At 36.5% G+C, this 16,098-nt stretch overlaps 1 protein-coding gene across 2 annotated transcripts in view; it reads right to left on the reverse strand.

Moving 5' to 3' along the window:
- The window catches only part of NPHP1 (nephrocystin 1), a 56,720-nt gene that overhangs the window by 24,472 nt on the left and 16,150 nt on the right, over nt 1–16,098 (reverse strand). Inside the window, exons 7-12 of one of the 2 annotated variants that reach the window (XM_032843869.1) lie at nt 15,230–15,330; nt 14,855–14,897; nt 13,700–13,784; nt 12,293–12,387; nt 10,651–10,779; nt 1,570–1,644 (exon numbers count right to left, since the gene is read on the reverse strand). In XM_032843869.1, coding sequence (XP_032699760.1) covers nt 1,570–1,644; nt 10,651–10,779; nt 12,293–12,387; nt 13,700–13,784; nt 14,855–14,897; nt 15,230–15,330 — 528 coding nt within the window. Of the gene's footprint in view, nt 1–1,569; nt 1,645–10,650; nt 10,780–12,292; nt 12,388–13,699; nt 13,788–14,854; nt 14,898–15,229; nt 15,331–16,098 lie in introns of both variants that reach the window. The other variant, XM_032843868.1, reaches the window with a different exon arrangement.

A 16,098-nucleotide genomic window follows, 5' to 3' on the forward strand; every position in this document is an offset into this window, starting at 1 on the left:
TTCACTCTTTGGTGAGAATAGAGGCTAGTGTGAAACATGTATGGTACCTAAGTCCACAGAGGTGTTATAAAAATAGCTTGCATATATAATAAGATATTAATATTAATCCTTGTTTTTTGTAAACAGAACCAAAATTGAAGACTTCATGCACACATTTGCTCAACTTTTCCAAGGTGTGCCTTGCAAATTTTCCTTTCCTTTCTCTTTCGCTCATTCCTTTTCCTCTCTCTGGACAACCACACCCCTCTATCTTGCCTACAAAATTCTCCCCAGCCCTCAAAGTCTGTTTTCTCTTCTACAAAACCTTCCCTGAGCCTGAGGATTGGAATTAAGGTTACCCTCCCCTGCGCTTTCACAACCCTTGGGAGTCCCGCAACCATGACATTTTGCCCTTATGGTGGTTATCAACACACCCCACCCCCATAGGGCTATTCTAAGGATTAAATGAGCTCATACATCATGCCCAGGAGGCCCTACCACCATGCCTGGCACGTGGACACAGCTCCATAAACATAGGCTATTGTTATTATAGCCATATATGTTTCTTCTCTACCAACATGTAAGTTCCCACAGTGCCTAGGAAGAATGTCTTGCACCTAACAGATGCTTAATTTCTCTCAAAAAGGAACAATTTCTTAATATTTATTCTTCCAAACAGTTTGTTTTTACATCCAGAAAAAAATTAGAAAATTCAAACCTAAATGCTTCATAAACACAGAGATGCACCATCAGAACTGTGAGGTGTTATGCCGAGATACAAGCAGTAGGGCGCTTAGATCAAACTGGACTTTCAGGAGATGCGCGACAGGCAAGCGGGGGCACGTGCAGCACACACGCCAGGTGGCTGGGTCTCCTCTATGCTCTGTGTCCTCTCTTTGAACCCCTACTGCTTGAAGATCTTCAGGTGCAGTAAGAGAAAGGTTCACAGAGGGTTTTTAGGGTGCAGTGCCCCAAGGGAATTAGTTATGGGAAATGAATACTAAAGTCATGAAACTTTAGAGGTAGGAAAAAAGTTAAGTAAAATAAACCAGAGACAATATTATAACAAGAACATCCAGATATCAAATCTTCATGTTCACGTACATCTATGTCATAGAGACTCTGAGGTTTGAAGTCACCTAACCTCATTCCAGTCTTTTTTTTGTTCCAGGCTTGACAGTGACTGGATATAATGTACCAGCCCCGGGCGTCACCCTTGATTTTATCTGAAAAAAGCCCAGCTTTCATTAGCACAGTTGATTTCATTTGTGAAAAACACTTCCTAAATTTATCTCTCTGTTTTCATTTTCATCAGGGGGCATTTCCTAGAATTGAACCCCGAAATCCATGGAATGAGATGATTCATAGGAATTATTACTCTGATGAGTCAGAAACAAAAGTAATTTTTATGAAAGTCTTCAAAGAATATTAATCTAAAGATTCAAATCTGGCCCCATATATTCTGTGCTTAACATAAATACGTTATTACAGGGATACACATGGACAGCTTTGCTTCAGAAATTAATTGCCTATCACTTAACAGGTAAAAGATGTTCCTGTTTCATTCCATTCTCTTAGCAGATTCCTTACCTGGGGAGAAAAGGTCCACGTTTTGGGCTTTTTAGGTTGCCATGTGGCTCTGACTGTGTGGATATTGCTCAGAACCTGAAATGAGATTTCGAGATTTCCTTATTAGAGATGATGTTTTATAGAGCACTCTAAAACATCCTCACTTCTAGGGGTGCCTGGCTGGCTGGGTAGGTCAGGCATCTGATTTCTGATTTGGGGTCAGGTCATGATTGTAGGGTCCTAGAATCAAGCCCTGAGTTCCATGCTTGGGTGGGGATGGTCTGCTTGAAGATTTTTCTCCATCTCCCTCTGTCCCTCCCCCTGCTGTCTCAAATAAATAAAATTTAAAAAAAATTTAAAAAGAAAAAAAAAACAAACTGGTCACCACTTCTACAACCCAAACAGTTAACACTGAACAGGCCACATACTGCGCAGAGCCGAGGGCCTCCCGGGGGTTCTTTCACTTCTTAGTTTGTGCAACTCTGTGACTGTTTTCTTTTTACATCAAGGACATACAGAACTTTAAAAATGAGTAACAAAAAGCTATTGTGGTACTAATTTATAAAATAACAAAAGAACTGATAAATTCAGACTCAGATCTTGGCACTAGTAATAAATTATAGTAAGTGGAATGCTTACTATCTGGAACAGGTTTATCAGAAAAGGAAGTGAAATTCCAGATACAAATGACCTTTTAAGAAATGTGACCCAGAAGAGCATTTTATGGTAGCCCATCACCCTGCAACTAAGGACAGATAATGCTGATAATAGCCCAGATATACAGCCTCAGTTTTCTTCAAGATCTCTAGCCGCATACATTATATTCTTCCTGAGACTTATCTCTTGTAAAATGCTACTGTAAGAAGTCAGTCCTACAATGTACAAAAAACAATGAATACAAAAGAAGCAAAAACTGAAGAGTTCAAATTCCACAAAGATATGGCTAAAATTGCCATCTTCCAAAGAAACAGAAAACATAAAATTTTTATTTTATTTTATTTTATTTAAGGTTATCCATTTATTTTAAGTAATCTCTATACCCAATATGAGGCTTGAACTCATGACGCCAGGATCAAAAGTTGCATGCTCTTCTTCTTCTTCTTTTTTTTAAAGATTTTATTTATTTATTTGACAGAGAGAGATATCACACGTAGGCAGAGAGGCAGGCAGGGAGAGAGGGGGAAGCAGGCTCCCTTCCTGAGCAGAGAGCCCGACCCTGAGATCATGACCTGAGCCAAGGGCAGAGGTTTAACCCACTGAACCATCCAGGTGCCCCAAAAGTTGCATACTCTTCCATCTGAGCCAGCCAAGTGCCCCTATAATTTTTATTTTAGGTAACAGTATTTTAGTATAGCACTGTTAAAACTAAGCTTTAAAAATAAGTAGATAGGGGCAGCTGGGTGGCTCAGTTGGTTAAGCGACTGCCTTCAGCTCAGTTCATGATCCTGGAGTCCTGAGATTGAGTCCCACATCAGGCTCCCTGCGCGGCAGGGAGTCTGCTTCTCCTTCTGACCCTCCTCTCACTCTCTCTCTCTCATTCTCTCTCAAATAAATAAATAAAATCTTTAAAAAAATAAGTAGACATAGTTTCTACTTATGAGTCCTATGAGTTCAGATTCAAATCACTGCCCTCTATGTCCCTGTTGGTAGGCAACTAGGATTATCTTGTGGGCAGCAGAGTTGTTTTCCAAAAAAGAAAGCCCTCATTTCTTTCATATATATATATATATATATATACACACACACACACACACACACACATATAAGTTTATATATATATATATAAGCTAATATATATAGGAATTTATTTAAACTCTTCCTAAAACAATATATATTCTCAGCCTGGACTCTTGGAGTACAAACGTGTTTTGATTATTACCTGGTATTCAGTATAAGACTGTATCTTATCTACTCTAAGGTTCCTCTTAGTTTTTCAGGAAGTGTTTCCCACTTCTTATAATCAAAAAGTCCTTTGCAATCATTGAAACTGAGATCTCACACTATCTCTGCTTTTCTCTTTCCAACTTGGAGAATTCTGATTTTGATTCAGGAGAAGCTTCTTCTGCTTGACAATTCTACATCTTTCTTGACTTACAGATTCTGAGAGCTAAAGAGGACTTAGTCCAAATACCTCATCATACATTTGAGAAAACTGCAGCTAGACAGGATGAATGACTGGCTCAGAATCTCTCTGTTTTCTGCATAAAACCAGAACTCAAAGGATGAGGTAATCAAGGACTCAAAAAGTTTAGAACTTCCGCTTAGTAAACTGCATTGAGAATACATAAGGACTCCCAATCAAGATGGTGCGCTGAATTTATGGTCTAACATAGCTGCTCTGCTCCAAACATAAAGGAGTGGTGGTTAAAGAGAGAGAGTAGCACTCAAATGTAAGGTGAATACGTCAGTGGACCACACACAGAAAACAGAAAAAAGAAAGTTGCAGAGGGTACAAGGAAATGATGCCATTTTATAAGGCATGAGAATACTAAAAATTAGGCTGTATAAAATTAATAAAATAAAATTCAGGATAGGGGTTACCCATATGGAAGTTTGAGGAAAGCAAAAGGATGTGGGAGGGGTATACTGAGGGTTTCAATCATACTTGCAGCATTTATTTTTAAATTAATAGACTTTTTAAAGAGAAGTCTTAAGATTACGGAAAAATTGAGCAGAAAGCACTTATTTCTTTGTTTTAAAAGTCAGCGTATATATTACAAACTGTGGGGCTTCAACAGAACTCGGTGATAAGGCCATGGGTGCCTGTTATGTCATTCTTTGCAAACTTTTATATTGAAATAGTTCATTTTTTAAAAAAATATTTTATTTATTGATTTGACAGAGAGAGAGAGAAAGAGAGAGCACAAGCATGGGGAGGCAGAGGAGAGGGAGAAGCAGGCTCCTGGCCGAGCAGGGAGCCAGATGCAGAACCCAATCCTAGGCCCTTGACCCAAGTCGAAGGCAGATGCCTAACTGTCTGAGCCACCTAGGTGCCTGAAATAGTTCATATTTTAAAAAATACTGCTAATTCCAATAAAAATAAGATGGAGTATAAAACTGATATAAAAGGAAACAAGTAAACAAATTGGAAAATTATAATGTCCCAAAATAAGAAAGATTCTAAATATGAGATTTGGGCTTGTGTTCTATTTCTCTTATTATTGGCAAAACAGATGGGTAATTGGTTGATGTATTATTTTTTAATGGGTACTGAAGGGTTTTCAATTTATTTTTTCAAAAGGATGAAACACACAATGGTGGTAAGTCTGAAATGTGTCAAACATATCAGACAAGTTAAAAGAAACATACAGTGAACTCCCTTACACTCATCACCTAGATTCTACCATTAACATTTTACTATACTCGCTTTAACACATATATCATTTATCATCTATCCATCCTTCAATTCATCTTATTTTTTAATTTATTTTTTTTAAGAAGGCTGGAGCACAACATGAGGCCTGAACCCAGGACCCTAAGATCAAAATCTGAGCTGAAATCAAGAGTCAAGAAACGCAACCCACTGAGTCACCCAGGCTTCCCCATCTCATTTTTTGATGCACTGAAACCTGCAGACATTAGTAAACTTCTCCCTAAATTAGCATGCATAACTCGAGTTCATTATTTATTCACTTTTTGATGTAAAATTTGATATAATGAAATTTACAAGCCTTATTTTTATTTTATATGTAATGCCCAATAAGGAAACATGAAAGCAGACTGGCTAGGAATCATAGGTCCTGAAGAATGACTCAGTGAGTGCTGTCAATGGAGGCCTAGTGAGGAATCTGAACTTCTACTAGGGCTCCGAAGTCAGGAAGCACATTGTCCTCTCAGGGGTGTGAACAGAAGCCAAGTGGGGAACCTGGACTTCCATTCTCACTTGGAGTAATGAGGTGGCACCACCTTCCCTTGATAGCATGGTGTCAGAAGTGTGCTAAAGTGAAAATTAAAATAAGATCCAGAAACTCCTAACACCCACAATGCCCAAGATCCAATAAGAAAAAAAAACCCCACTCATCATACCACAAATCAGGAAAATCTCAACTTGAATGCAAAAAGACAATCAACAGACACCAACACTGAGATGACTTTGAAAAGAAAAATGTTGGAATTACCTGACAAGCATTTTAAAGCAGACACTGAAAAATACTTCAGTAAGCAACTACAGACATGTCTGAAAAAATGTAAAATACAGAAGAAATACAAAGTGTCAAGAAAGAAATAAGGAAATCTCAACAAAGAAATAGAAGATAAAATGAAGAACCTAGTGGAAATTCTAGAACTGAAAAATATAATAACCACAGTTAAAAACACACATGTGCACAAACACACAACTGCTGGACAGACTCAAATGCTGAATAAAAAAGAGAGAAAAGAATTAGTGAAGTTGAAGATAGGAAAATATAAATTATGCATTCTGAACAACTAAGATAAAATTGATGGAAAAAAGTAAACAGAGCCTCAGGAATGGGTGGGACTATAACAAAAGATCTCACGTTCATGTCATCAGAGTCCTAGAAAAGAGTCTGGAGCTAGGAAAGTGTTCAAGAATATAATGGCTAAAATATCCCCAAGTTTGGCAAAGGACACAATCCTACAGTTCAAGAAGCTGAGCAAACCTTAAACAGGATAAACCCAAGAAATCCATGCCCAAGAACAAGTACAAAAACTAAACACACATTTCTTGAAAGCAGTGAGAAATAACACTTAGATTTACCAACAGGGAAACACATTCTAGTGACAGTGGATTTCCCATCAGAAACCATAGAAGGAAGTGGAACAATATTTCTCAAGTGCTTAAAAAAAAAAAAAAAACGCCAGAATTCCATATCTAGTGAAAATATTCTTCAGGAATGAAAGGGAAACACATTCTTGGATAAAGAAAAACGAAGAGAAATTGTAGCTGACACAAAAAATGGTTAAAGGGAATTCTCTAAACAGGATATGATCTTTGAACATCAGGAAGGGAGGAAGGAAGAACAATGAAAAGAGTAAAAGTGACGGTAAATACCCTCTTGAGTGTTCTAAATTATGCTTAGTTGCTGAAGTAAATACAATACTGTGTGATGTGGTTGTCAGTGTATGTAGCGTTTTAATAACAAGGCTTTTTAAATGGAACTAGGGAAGCCCTCAAGTAAAGAGCAATGAGTATTTATGTAACGATTAAATATCTTCTAAAACTTGTCCATTGGAAATCCAATATAAATTAGTTACATAAATTCACTTCTATTATTTTTAAATGAATCACTTCTATTAATCTGATTTAATTAATCTGATTATTTAAATAAAATTTCAGTCTTTAGGTTCTCATATATGAGACTAGGAAGAGCTAAAGTGAAGTGTCAAACCAGATCTGAGCAAAGAAGGCAATTCATCTTTTCTTGGTCATTGATGACACCTACTGGCTTCTTAGTGGCAGTGGCTTTGTACAGGGCGTGTAGAAAATGAGGGAGGGATCACTATAATGGCACAAGTACAGAAAAAAAGAAAGAAAGGCACTGGGAGCAGGAAGTATACTCAGCATGCGCAAAGCTAAACCCACAAACTCCTCCAAACCTGATAGGCTCTTGATGTTCCTATCTCATTGAATGTCACGGCCATCCACCCAGATGCGGGTCATGGTGGACACCCCACTCTTCCTCACCCACCATTTGCAAGCCATTACCAAACTGTGGTTTTTACAGTCTAAACATCCTTCTGGCCATAGTTCTCCTCTCCATTTCTACCTCCCTAGTCTAAGTTGTTAGCCTCATATCTCATCTATCCACATGTGACATGTTCTATGTATGTTCTAAGTGTTTTACTGGCTATATTAACTCATTTCATCCTCAGAGGGGCCCCAAGAGATGTGTACCAGATGTCAAAGGGGAAAGGGAAAGGCCAAGTAATCTGGTCAGGGTCTTACACCAGGCTGGTGGAACCACAGTTAAACTGGGGCAAATGGCTCCAGATTTTTTTTTTTTTTTTTTTTGAGACAACATTGCTACTGACATTTGACCACCACACTTTGCCATAGCCCCTAAATGGTCTACTCATGTATCCTCTGGGCCCCCTCTAATTCATCTCCAAAGAAGAGCCAGAGATATTCTTAAAGCATAAATCTAAAACTGTATCACTTCCTCCAATGACTTTCCCTGTTTTTAGGAGAAAGACAAAGCTCCCTCACATCATGGCTTACAATGTCTTACACTGTGCTCCTTCCTGACATCTCCCATTTCATTCCATCCTATACTTCCCCTTGTTCTCTCCACTTGGCCACACTGGCCTTCCCTAAGTCGTTTCCCACTAAGGCCTTTGCTTGTGCTGCTCCTTTGGCCAGGTTCACACTCCCTTTTCCTTTCACCCTCTTAAGGCCTATTCATCCCTAGATCTCAACCTAAGCATCATCTTCTCAGGAGGGAGCTTAGACTATCAATTTGAAAATTCTTTTCTAATGTAACTGGAGTTGTAAATTTCCATCTAAGCAATGCTTTATCAACACTCCACAAATTATGTGACACGTTTTCACTTTTTGTTCAGCTCCACTATTTTCTAATTTCCCTGGAAACTTCCTTTTAATCCATTAATTTCCAAGTATTTAAGGATTTTTTTCAGTTATCTTTCTGTGACTGATTTCTAATTCAATTCCACGCAATCAAAGACAATTCATTGTATGATTTCAATTCTTTTAAATTTGTTCAGGGCCATCTCTCTTGGCGAATGTTCCACAAGCACTTGAACGAATGAGTATTTTATTATTTTGGGGTGAACTGCTGTACAAATGTTTATTAGATCCAGTTTGTCGATGGTGTTAATTCAGTTCTTCTATATACTTAACTAATTTTCTGTTTGCTTGTCCCACAGTTTCCTGAGAGAGAAGTGGTAAGTTTTCAACTATAACTATGGCTTTGCCTGTTTCTCCTTTCAGTTTATCAAGTTTTACTTCATGTATTTTGAAGCTCTAATGTTAGGTATATACATATTTAGAATTATTATGTCCTCTTGGTGAGCTGTCTCTTTTATCATATAATATGTTTCTTTATTCCTGCTAATTTTCCTTGTTCTGAATATTACTATCTTTTTGAATAATCTACCCTTTTCATCCTTCTCCTTTTAACCTGCCTATATTTATTATATTTAAGGTGGGTTTCTTATACATATATAGAAATGGATCTTTCTACATATACATATATAGTAGGCTCTCTCTCACTGTGATTTTAACTTGCATTTCCTTGAGGACTTCTTATATGTTATATACATATCTTTTTATGTCTCTTGGTTTTTGATATATTTGTTTAAGTGCCTGTTCTCAGGTCTTCTGCCAATTTAAAAAACTGAGTTGTCTTTTTTTCCTTGGACATTCTTAATTTGTTCCTGATCTTAGGGGGAAAGTATTCAAAATTTCACCAGGAAGTATGATGATGTCAGCTTTAGTTTTCTCTTATTGCCCTTTACCAATTTGAGGAAGTTCCCTTCTGTTCCTACTTTGTTGAGAATTTTTTAAAAATCATGAATGGGTATTGAAATTTGTCCAATGCCTTTTCTATATCTTTTGAGATGACCACGTAACTTTTCTACTTTGGTTCTGTTAATATGGCAAATTACAATGATTTATTTTCTAGTGTTAAATGTTGGTTACACAAGTATGTACAACTGAATTCCTGAAATAAACTCCAGTTAGTCATGATATAGTGTCCTTTTTATATATTGCTAGATTCAATGTGCTAATATTTTGTTTAGGGTTTTAGTGTCTACATTCATGAGGGATACTGGTCTTATAATTTCCCTTTCTTATAATGTCTTGTTATGTTTTGGTATCATGTTTTTCCTGGCCTTATAAAATGAGTTGGGAAGCATTTCCTCTTTATCTGTTCTTTGGAAGAGTTTATATACTATTGCTATTATTTCTTCCTTAAATGTTTAGAGAAATTCACCAGTGAAGCCATATGGGCCTAGAGTTCTCTTTGTTGGAAGATTTTTAATTACATTTTCAATTTTGTTTTTAACAGAGGTTGCACCTTTTCTATTTCTTCTTATGTCAGTTTTGGTAAATTATGATTTTCAAGGCATTTAGCTATTTATCTGCACTGTCAATTTATTGGCATAAGGATGTTTATGATATCCCTGTATCATCCTTTTAATGTCTGTGGATCTGTGGTGAGATCTCCATTTTCATGTCAGATAATGATCATTTGTTTTCTTTTTCTCTTTTTAAAATTTCTTTATCAGTGTTAATAAGCATTTTTCAATTTTATAATTTTCTAAAAAAAATAAACTTTTGCCTTTTAAAATTTTCTCTTTCATTCACCTGTTTTCTATTTCATTAAATTCTACTCTTTTTTGGCATTTTAATTTAGGTTTGTTTTATTTAAGCTTAGCTTTTTTTCATTGAATTCTACTCTTATCTCTAATATTTCCTCCATTCTACTTTCTTCTGGTTTAACTCACTCTTCCTTTTCTAGCCTCTTGAGTTGGTAGCTTAGATCACTGGTTTTAAATCCTTCTTTTTGTCTATTCAGTTAAAGCTATAAATTTCCAGCTAAGCACTGTATTTAAGCTGTATCTTATAAACAAAATCAATTAATTTTTAAAGAGTCATTTAGAGTCTTTGGTTTGGGGTAAAAATATTCTCTTAGGAATTGGGGAGGAGTGAAATGGAAAAGGACACAAAGAAACTCTGTAAGGCGATGGTAATGCTCCATATCTTGATTTGGGTGTTGTATATACAGGTATGTACATTTGTCAAAAACATAATACTCTGTACCCTCAAGACCTGAACCATGTACAATACTAGAAGATCAGCATCAGTACCTTTTTCATAAGTGAGAAATCTAAGGCTTCAGAGGAGTTCACTGTGATATATAGATATGAACATCATGCACTTAGCAATGGAAAGAGCCAGGAATTAAGCCTATGTCATCAGAACCCTTATGGTTTACATTCTACCACATATTATTTTATATGTATACACACATATATACAGCGAGAGAGAAAGAGAAAGAGAAATTAAGAGGGAGACAAAGACACAGACATACCCCAAGCAGTGCATGTTTAATATGTGGCTTTAAGAATATTATCTTTCCAACTGCTGTGAACTGATTTACTCCTCAGTAAACTCACCTTATTACCATCAAATAGACAGAGGCGTACATGTCTACTGAGAACCTGGATGCTCATTCCTGGAAGAGGAATCATTTTACAGCTCCAGAGGGTCAGAATGAATGAAACACGACTTGGTCTTGACCTAATCTAAGAGCGAAATTAGTTATAAAAAAGGTTTATTTTATGGTTTATAAGACAAATTCATTTTCAAGGCATCTTTTATAAATACTTAAAATGTACATACAATAAAAAAGGATGAAAGAAAAAAAATTTATACCTAAATATACATATGAAAAGTTTCAATAGACTGTTCAACTTAAAATAAAAACCTTAGGTAAATTTTCCATAAACCTTTATATTTGAAATATTTGCATTTTGGGGGTAAATACACAAAAATCATAATGAAAAAACAGTACAATCAGGTAAAATGGAGGATGTGACTATGGAATCAGTGTATTCCGGGTTCATTCTTAGAGTTCATATACAATGTGGGTAAGTGTAGAAGGTCACCATAGCATAATAACCAGTGACACCCAGCATTAGTATTATCCAGCTGGCTCCTCCTTGTTTTAATTCTAAGCATGTACCTACAATGTTCCTTGGCTTCTTACACAGATGTTTTGACAGAATGCACTGACCGTTGGATAAGATTATTCAGTTCTATTTCACAAGTATAGTTAAGAAGGTCAATGAATAAATTGGCATCAGGTTTCTTATTTAAAAACATCTTTAACTCTTAACATTCTGCTTTATGGTCATTGGCCTTTTCATTCAAAGACCTTATATCATGGAAAAAGTAAGACAATATCTAACAGTTTGCAACCTTTTCAATTTAAGAAATGAGAGCTGAATATTTAGCTCTCCGGGTACAAGTTCATGACATTGAATGCCATTATTCAAGTACTAGTACACTAAGCAGACTAAACACAACGTCTTTCCTGACTTGCAATAAAAGACACTTCACACTAAGAAGGTCCCAGGCAATGCTCAGGGTGAGAGGGGAAAGTTCTACACCACCTCTCCCCACAAAACCTAAACATACTGGGCCCTCTTATTCTTCCCTTGAGGCTCTGAAGAGGAAGGGAGAAAAGGCAGAAGGTAAACAGGAAAGAGAGTGACGTACTCTAATGTGGTTCATATCTGCTAAAAAGGAGGAGAGTGGAATTATATATCCAGGGTATTTCTTACTTCAAGTACTCAGGATACCAGGAATCTTTTACCTTAAGCTCCCCGCAAAAAAGTATAATCATAAAAATCTTTCAACTTTCTCATTTCCATTTAATTAAAAAAAATTATCACTACTAGTGATATTGGCTAACATTTATTAAGTTATCATGTGCCAGACACTGTTCTAAGCCCTCCACACATATAATGTAATTCTCATAATAACCCTATGTTAGAGGTATTATTATCATTCCCTTTTATACAGATGCAAAGAATGAGTAAAAGACATACTTCATATTACTTCTTTTGTAACAATGGAAGAAGAGAGCAACAGTTTTGTTGTCTTAGTAATGAAAAGATCACTGAGTAATTAAAAATTAAAATAGAGAAAATTTTTTTATTTTCTAGAATGCATTAATCAATTTACACGTTATCTGTATTACAGCCATAACCAAATCTGGAAAGGTATAACTCTGCTGATAGCAACCATACTCACAGTGCCTGTTTTAGCATCCCACATTAGATCCCTGAAGGCCAGTTGTGAAGGAGTGAGCTCTGGCTGTAAGAAGTAACTTGCTTGAAACTGATTCCCTGAAAAAATAATTTTTCCTTTATTTTCTTACAAAGAAAGGAATGAAATACAAAGCCAAAAATGTATAATGTTATGCAACAAATTTAGGAAACAGACATCCAAAATCTCAAGTTGCCTACTAGGAACTTGCTTTCTAAGACTTGTATGCCAATGGCGATTTCCTTACCGGTAAGAATATCTGTAGAAAAAGTAAAGACAGAAGCACATAAGAGCTGATCTTAAAGTAGCTTTAAGAAAGACCTTAAAAACTTTTAGGCCAACAGCATGCCCTGTGATAAAGATGATCCATTCAAATATTTTTGTAAAAAGCAGAAAATGTATAAACACTCTTTAGAAAAATATATGATTATTAATTTTACTTAACACAAAACCATTATTATACTGTTTTCTCATACTTTAGTTATGAAGAATAAGGATTACAAAATCATTTATTCATTTGAGAAATAATTTCTGAGTTCCCACTGTGTGCTAGGCACTCTGCCAGGACCTGAAAATACATATGTGAATCAGAGAAATACAGTCCCTGTCATTTACAGTTGGGTGGGGGAAATAATTTAAAAAAAATAAGTAGAAGAAAGAATAAAAAAATTATAAACTAACAAGATCCATGAAGGGTGCTCAAGTGGAAGGGTGTTACTGAAAGAACACATCTCTTGGAAGATGGAATTCCCTGGGATGCAAAGAATGAGAAGTTGCTGGGCATTCAGGGAGGGCTGAGAAGAGCCTTCCCAGAAGAGGAGCCTCTAAGCAGCCTTTCCACAAATAACTCAACAACTCAGGATATATAGGAGATCCTCCCCCAACATTATTTCTCTTTAATGAGCTTATGGACAAATGTTGTTAAGTACAGAAAAATCCAAGAACAAATAAGAAAACAGAAATGCAAATGGGTAATAACTCTTCAGAAAAGTCTTCGTGCAAAGAAAAGGAGAGAAAGGGAGGCTTTGGCTAACGTGGGATAGGGTGAGAAGAGCTGGGTCCTAAGGGTATCAGGCATGCTCGTAGACTGATGAGGGCAGGAACTGGTGCGGGAAAGGTGGGCTCAAAATACACAAAAGGGCTCACAATTAAAACAGTCATATTTTTGAAAAAAAGCAAAGGGTCTAGAAGTCAGAGCACAGGTAAACAGACCGGCATCTAACCAGATCAGGGAAGGATCTACCCTAGGAAAGACGAAGGAATAGAGGAGTACCAAAGAGATGTGATATTCAACAACTTTCTAAACAGCTTATTTTGGTTAAAACAATAACATCAGACATAAAACTTCCCTGCTTAACTACAAGCTTGTGGTGGCTCAGCAACAACTGTTACCTTCCTCCAGAAGCTGGAAGAGTGTGGAGGGCCTGAACCCTGCAGGAATAGCTCCCATTGTGGTCAACACATCAACAGTGTTTATCTGCTGAAGACAGTAAAGACAAAAAACTGAGTTGTTTCCTCATCTCCATAATACTTTCTCTTAACACTATAGCAACTACGATGCAGAAAAGGAAAACACGAACATGCAGACTTGAGTGGACAAATACAGCAATTTAAGCCTAAAGTCCAGAGGATGCCATCCATCACTGAATCCTAGTAACTTCCAAGAACCTCAGCCCCATGCAGTGCCTGGTGGGCAGAGCTCTGTGCTCCAGACCAGGTGCTTCTTGTACATCTTTCATCAAAATGTCCCTACTCTGGTCCCGCCCTGTGGTGTACTGCCACGTAACAGACGAGTGAACATCAGAAACTGATATGCACTGAAGAATTCATGGCCTTTTTGTATATGTGTACATACACACACACAAACATATGAGCACGTCCATGTAAGCAATAGGTAGGGTAAGAGGTCAGGAAGCGTATTGACTAAACTATTAATGGTGATTAGTTATGGGAGGGAAGGAGTGGATTTTCATTTTGTTATGTAACTCTTTTAAATGATAGGAATATGGATAATTTCTTACTTTCTTGAGCTTTTTGGAATTTTTTAAAAAAAGATTTTATTTATTTATTTGACAGAGAGTGACGCAGTGAGAGAGGGAACACAAACAGAGGGAGAGGGAGAAGCAGGCTTCCCACTGAGCAGGGAGCCTGATGCAGGACTCGATCTCAGGACCCTGGGATCATGACTGAGCTGAAAGCAGACGCTTAATGACTGAGCCACCTAGGTGCATCTGGAATTTTTCATATTAAAGGAATTTAACATCAGCCTTTATCCAAATGGTAGAAAATTCAGGCAGAATCAACAAGATATAGTTGCAAGCCCTCAAATCTACTCTTCTTATAGAAAAGGCCTAAGGAGAAATACTACTTGGAGCACAGCTTATTAAGCCAAAGCCACATGTTTTATGCTCTGTACATTACATGCCTTGTACCCTATTTAAGATCCGATGTTATCTTCTAAAGTCTCCATCCTGTTTTGATTCTGCACTCTCTCAGAACTGTTAGGTAACAAAACATGACATCATTAACAGAACAGGTGATACCAACCTCTGAGATAGCTTTTCGGACAGCATTCCAGCGAGAATCAGTTCTGGGAGGGCCAAAATAGTAAGGTGAGTGCACAGACAGCTCATGCTTATTGACTCAATTTTGGAGCATCATCAATCAAGAACAAAGCACTTAATTGTCAATAAGTTCTAAAAATTTATAAGTCTCTAAATGAAACCAAGAAAGAATAATACTATGCACTAAAAATAATGATGAAATTAAAGTAGTACTGATCTTTAAGCAAATAGTAACACAAAAAGCACTGTTCTCAAACTGTAAGTTGTCTCTGTTTCAAAAATTCTTGAATTATTTACAACAGTAAAAATAAACAAAAAGTTTCTTAAACTCACTCTGATATCCTCTCACACCTTTTACCTTTGTTTAACTTCTTCCCCCTCTGCTGTTTGGTCCTCCACCTCCACATCTTCTTCGCTGCCTTCTTCACTTGAGTCTTGGCTGCCTTCTTTATTATAGGGCTGGAAAATTATCAAAATATGAAGTGCTTTTTACCTAACGCAAAAATCAACCAATAAAGATATTTTCAAAAAGGCTCAACTATAGATGGGAATATATACAATGGGTATATCAAAAATCAGTGGGAAAAAGATTTCAACATATTGTCAATAACTTCACTATCTGAAAAAATTATAAGGATAGAGATAGAGAGCAAGTTTAATCAAAATAAATTCCCAGTGGAATTTATTACAATGAATAAAAAAAGAAGGTAGAAATAAAAGAAGTTAGAAGTGTTAAAGTGTTAAGAAAAGTGTTAGAAAAAAGTAATGTTGAGACAGGGATATCCTTGCCAATTATAATGCCGAAACCAAAAGCATAAACGGAAACACTGACAGACTTAGCAACATAAAAAATAGACTGGTTCTAAGTCAACAAAGAAAATACCTGTCACAGATTTCCAAGGCTTAATATCCTTAGTCTGAAAATATTATGATACTCTTATAAATCAATACAATTTAAACAAATCTGTTAGAAAAATGGTCAAAAGAACTGAAAAGGCAATTTACAAAGAAGACGTAGAAATGGTCATAAAGTGTATTAAATGATGCTCTACCTTATTAGCAGTACAATGAATGCAAATAAAAACAATAACGGGCCTCTTTCTTGCCTACCACACTGGCAGCCATCCACAGCACATGTGTGGGGAAAAAGTACTCCCAGATGCTGGGGAGGAGGGAACAAACAAGCACGACTTTTCTGAAAGGCAACATGGCAAACTAAATGAAAAT

The sequence above is a fragment of the Lontra canadensis genome, unplaced genomic scaffold (genome assembly GCF_010015895.1).
Source record: "Lontra canadensis isolate GAN:19392208 unplaced genomic scaffold, GSC_riverotter_1.0 scaffold144, whole genome shotgun sequence".
Classification (NCBI taxonomy): domain Eukaryota; kingdom Metazoa; phylum Chordata; class Mammalia; order Carnivora; family Mustelidae; genus Lontra; species Lontra canadensis.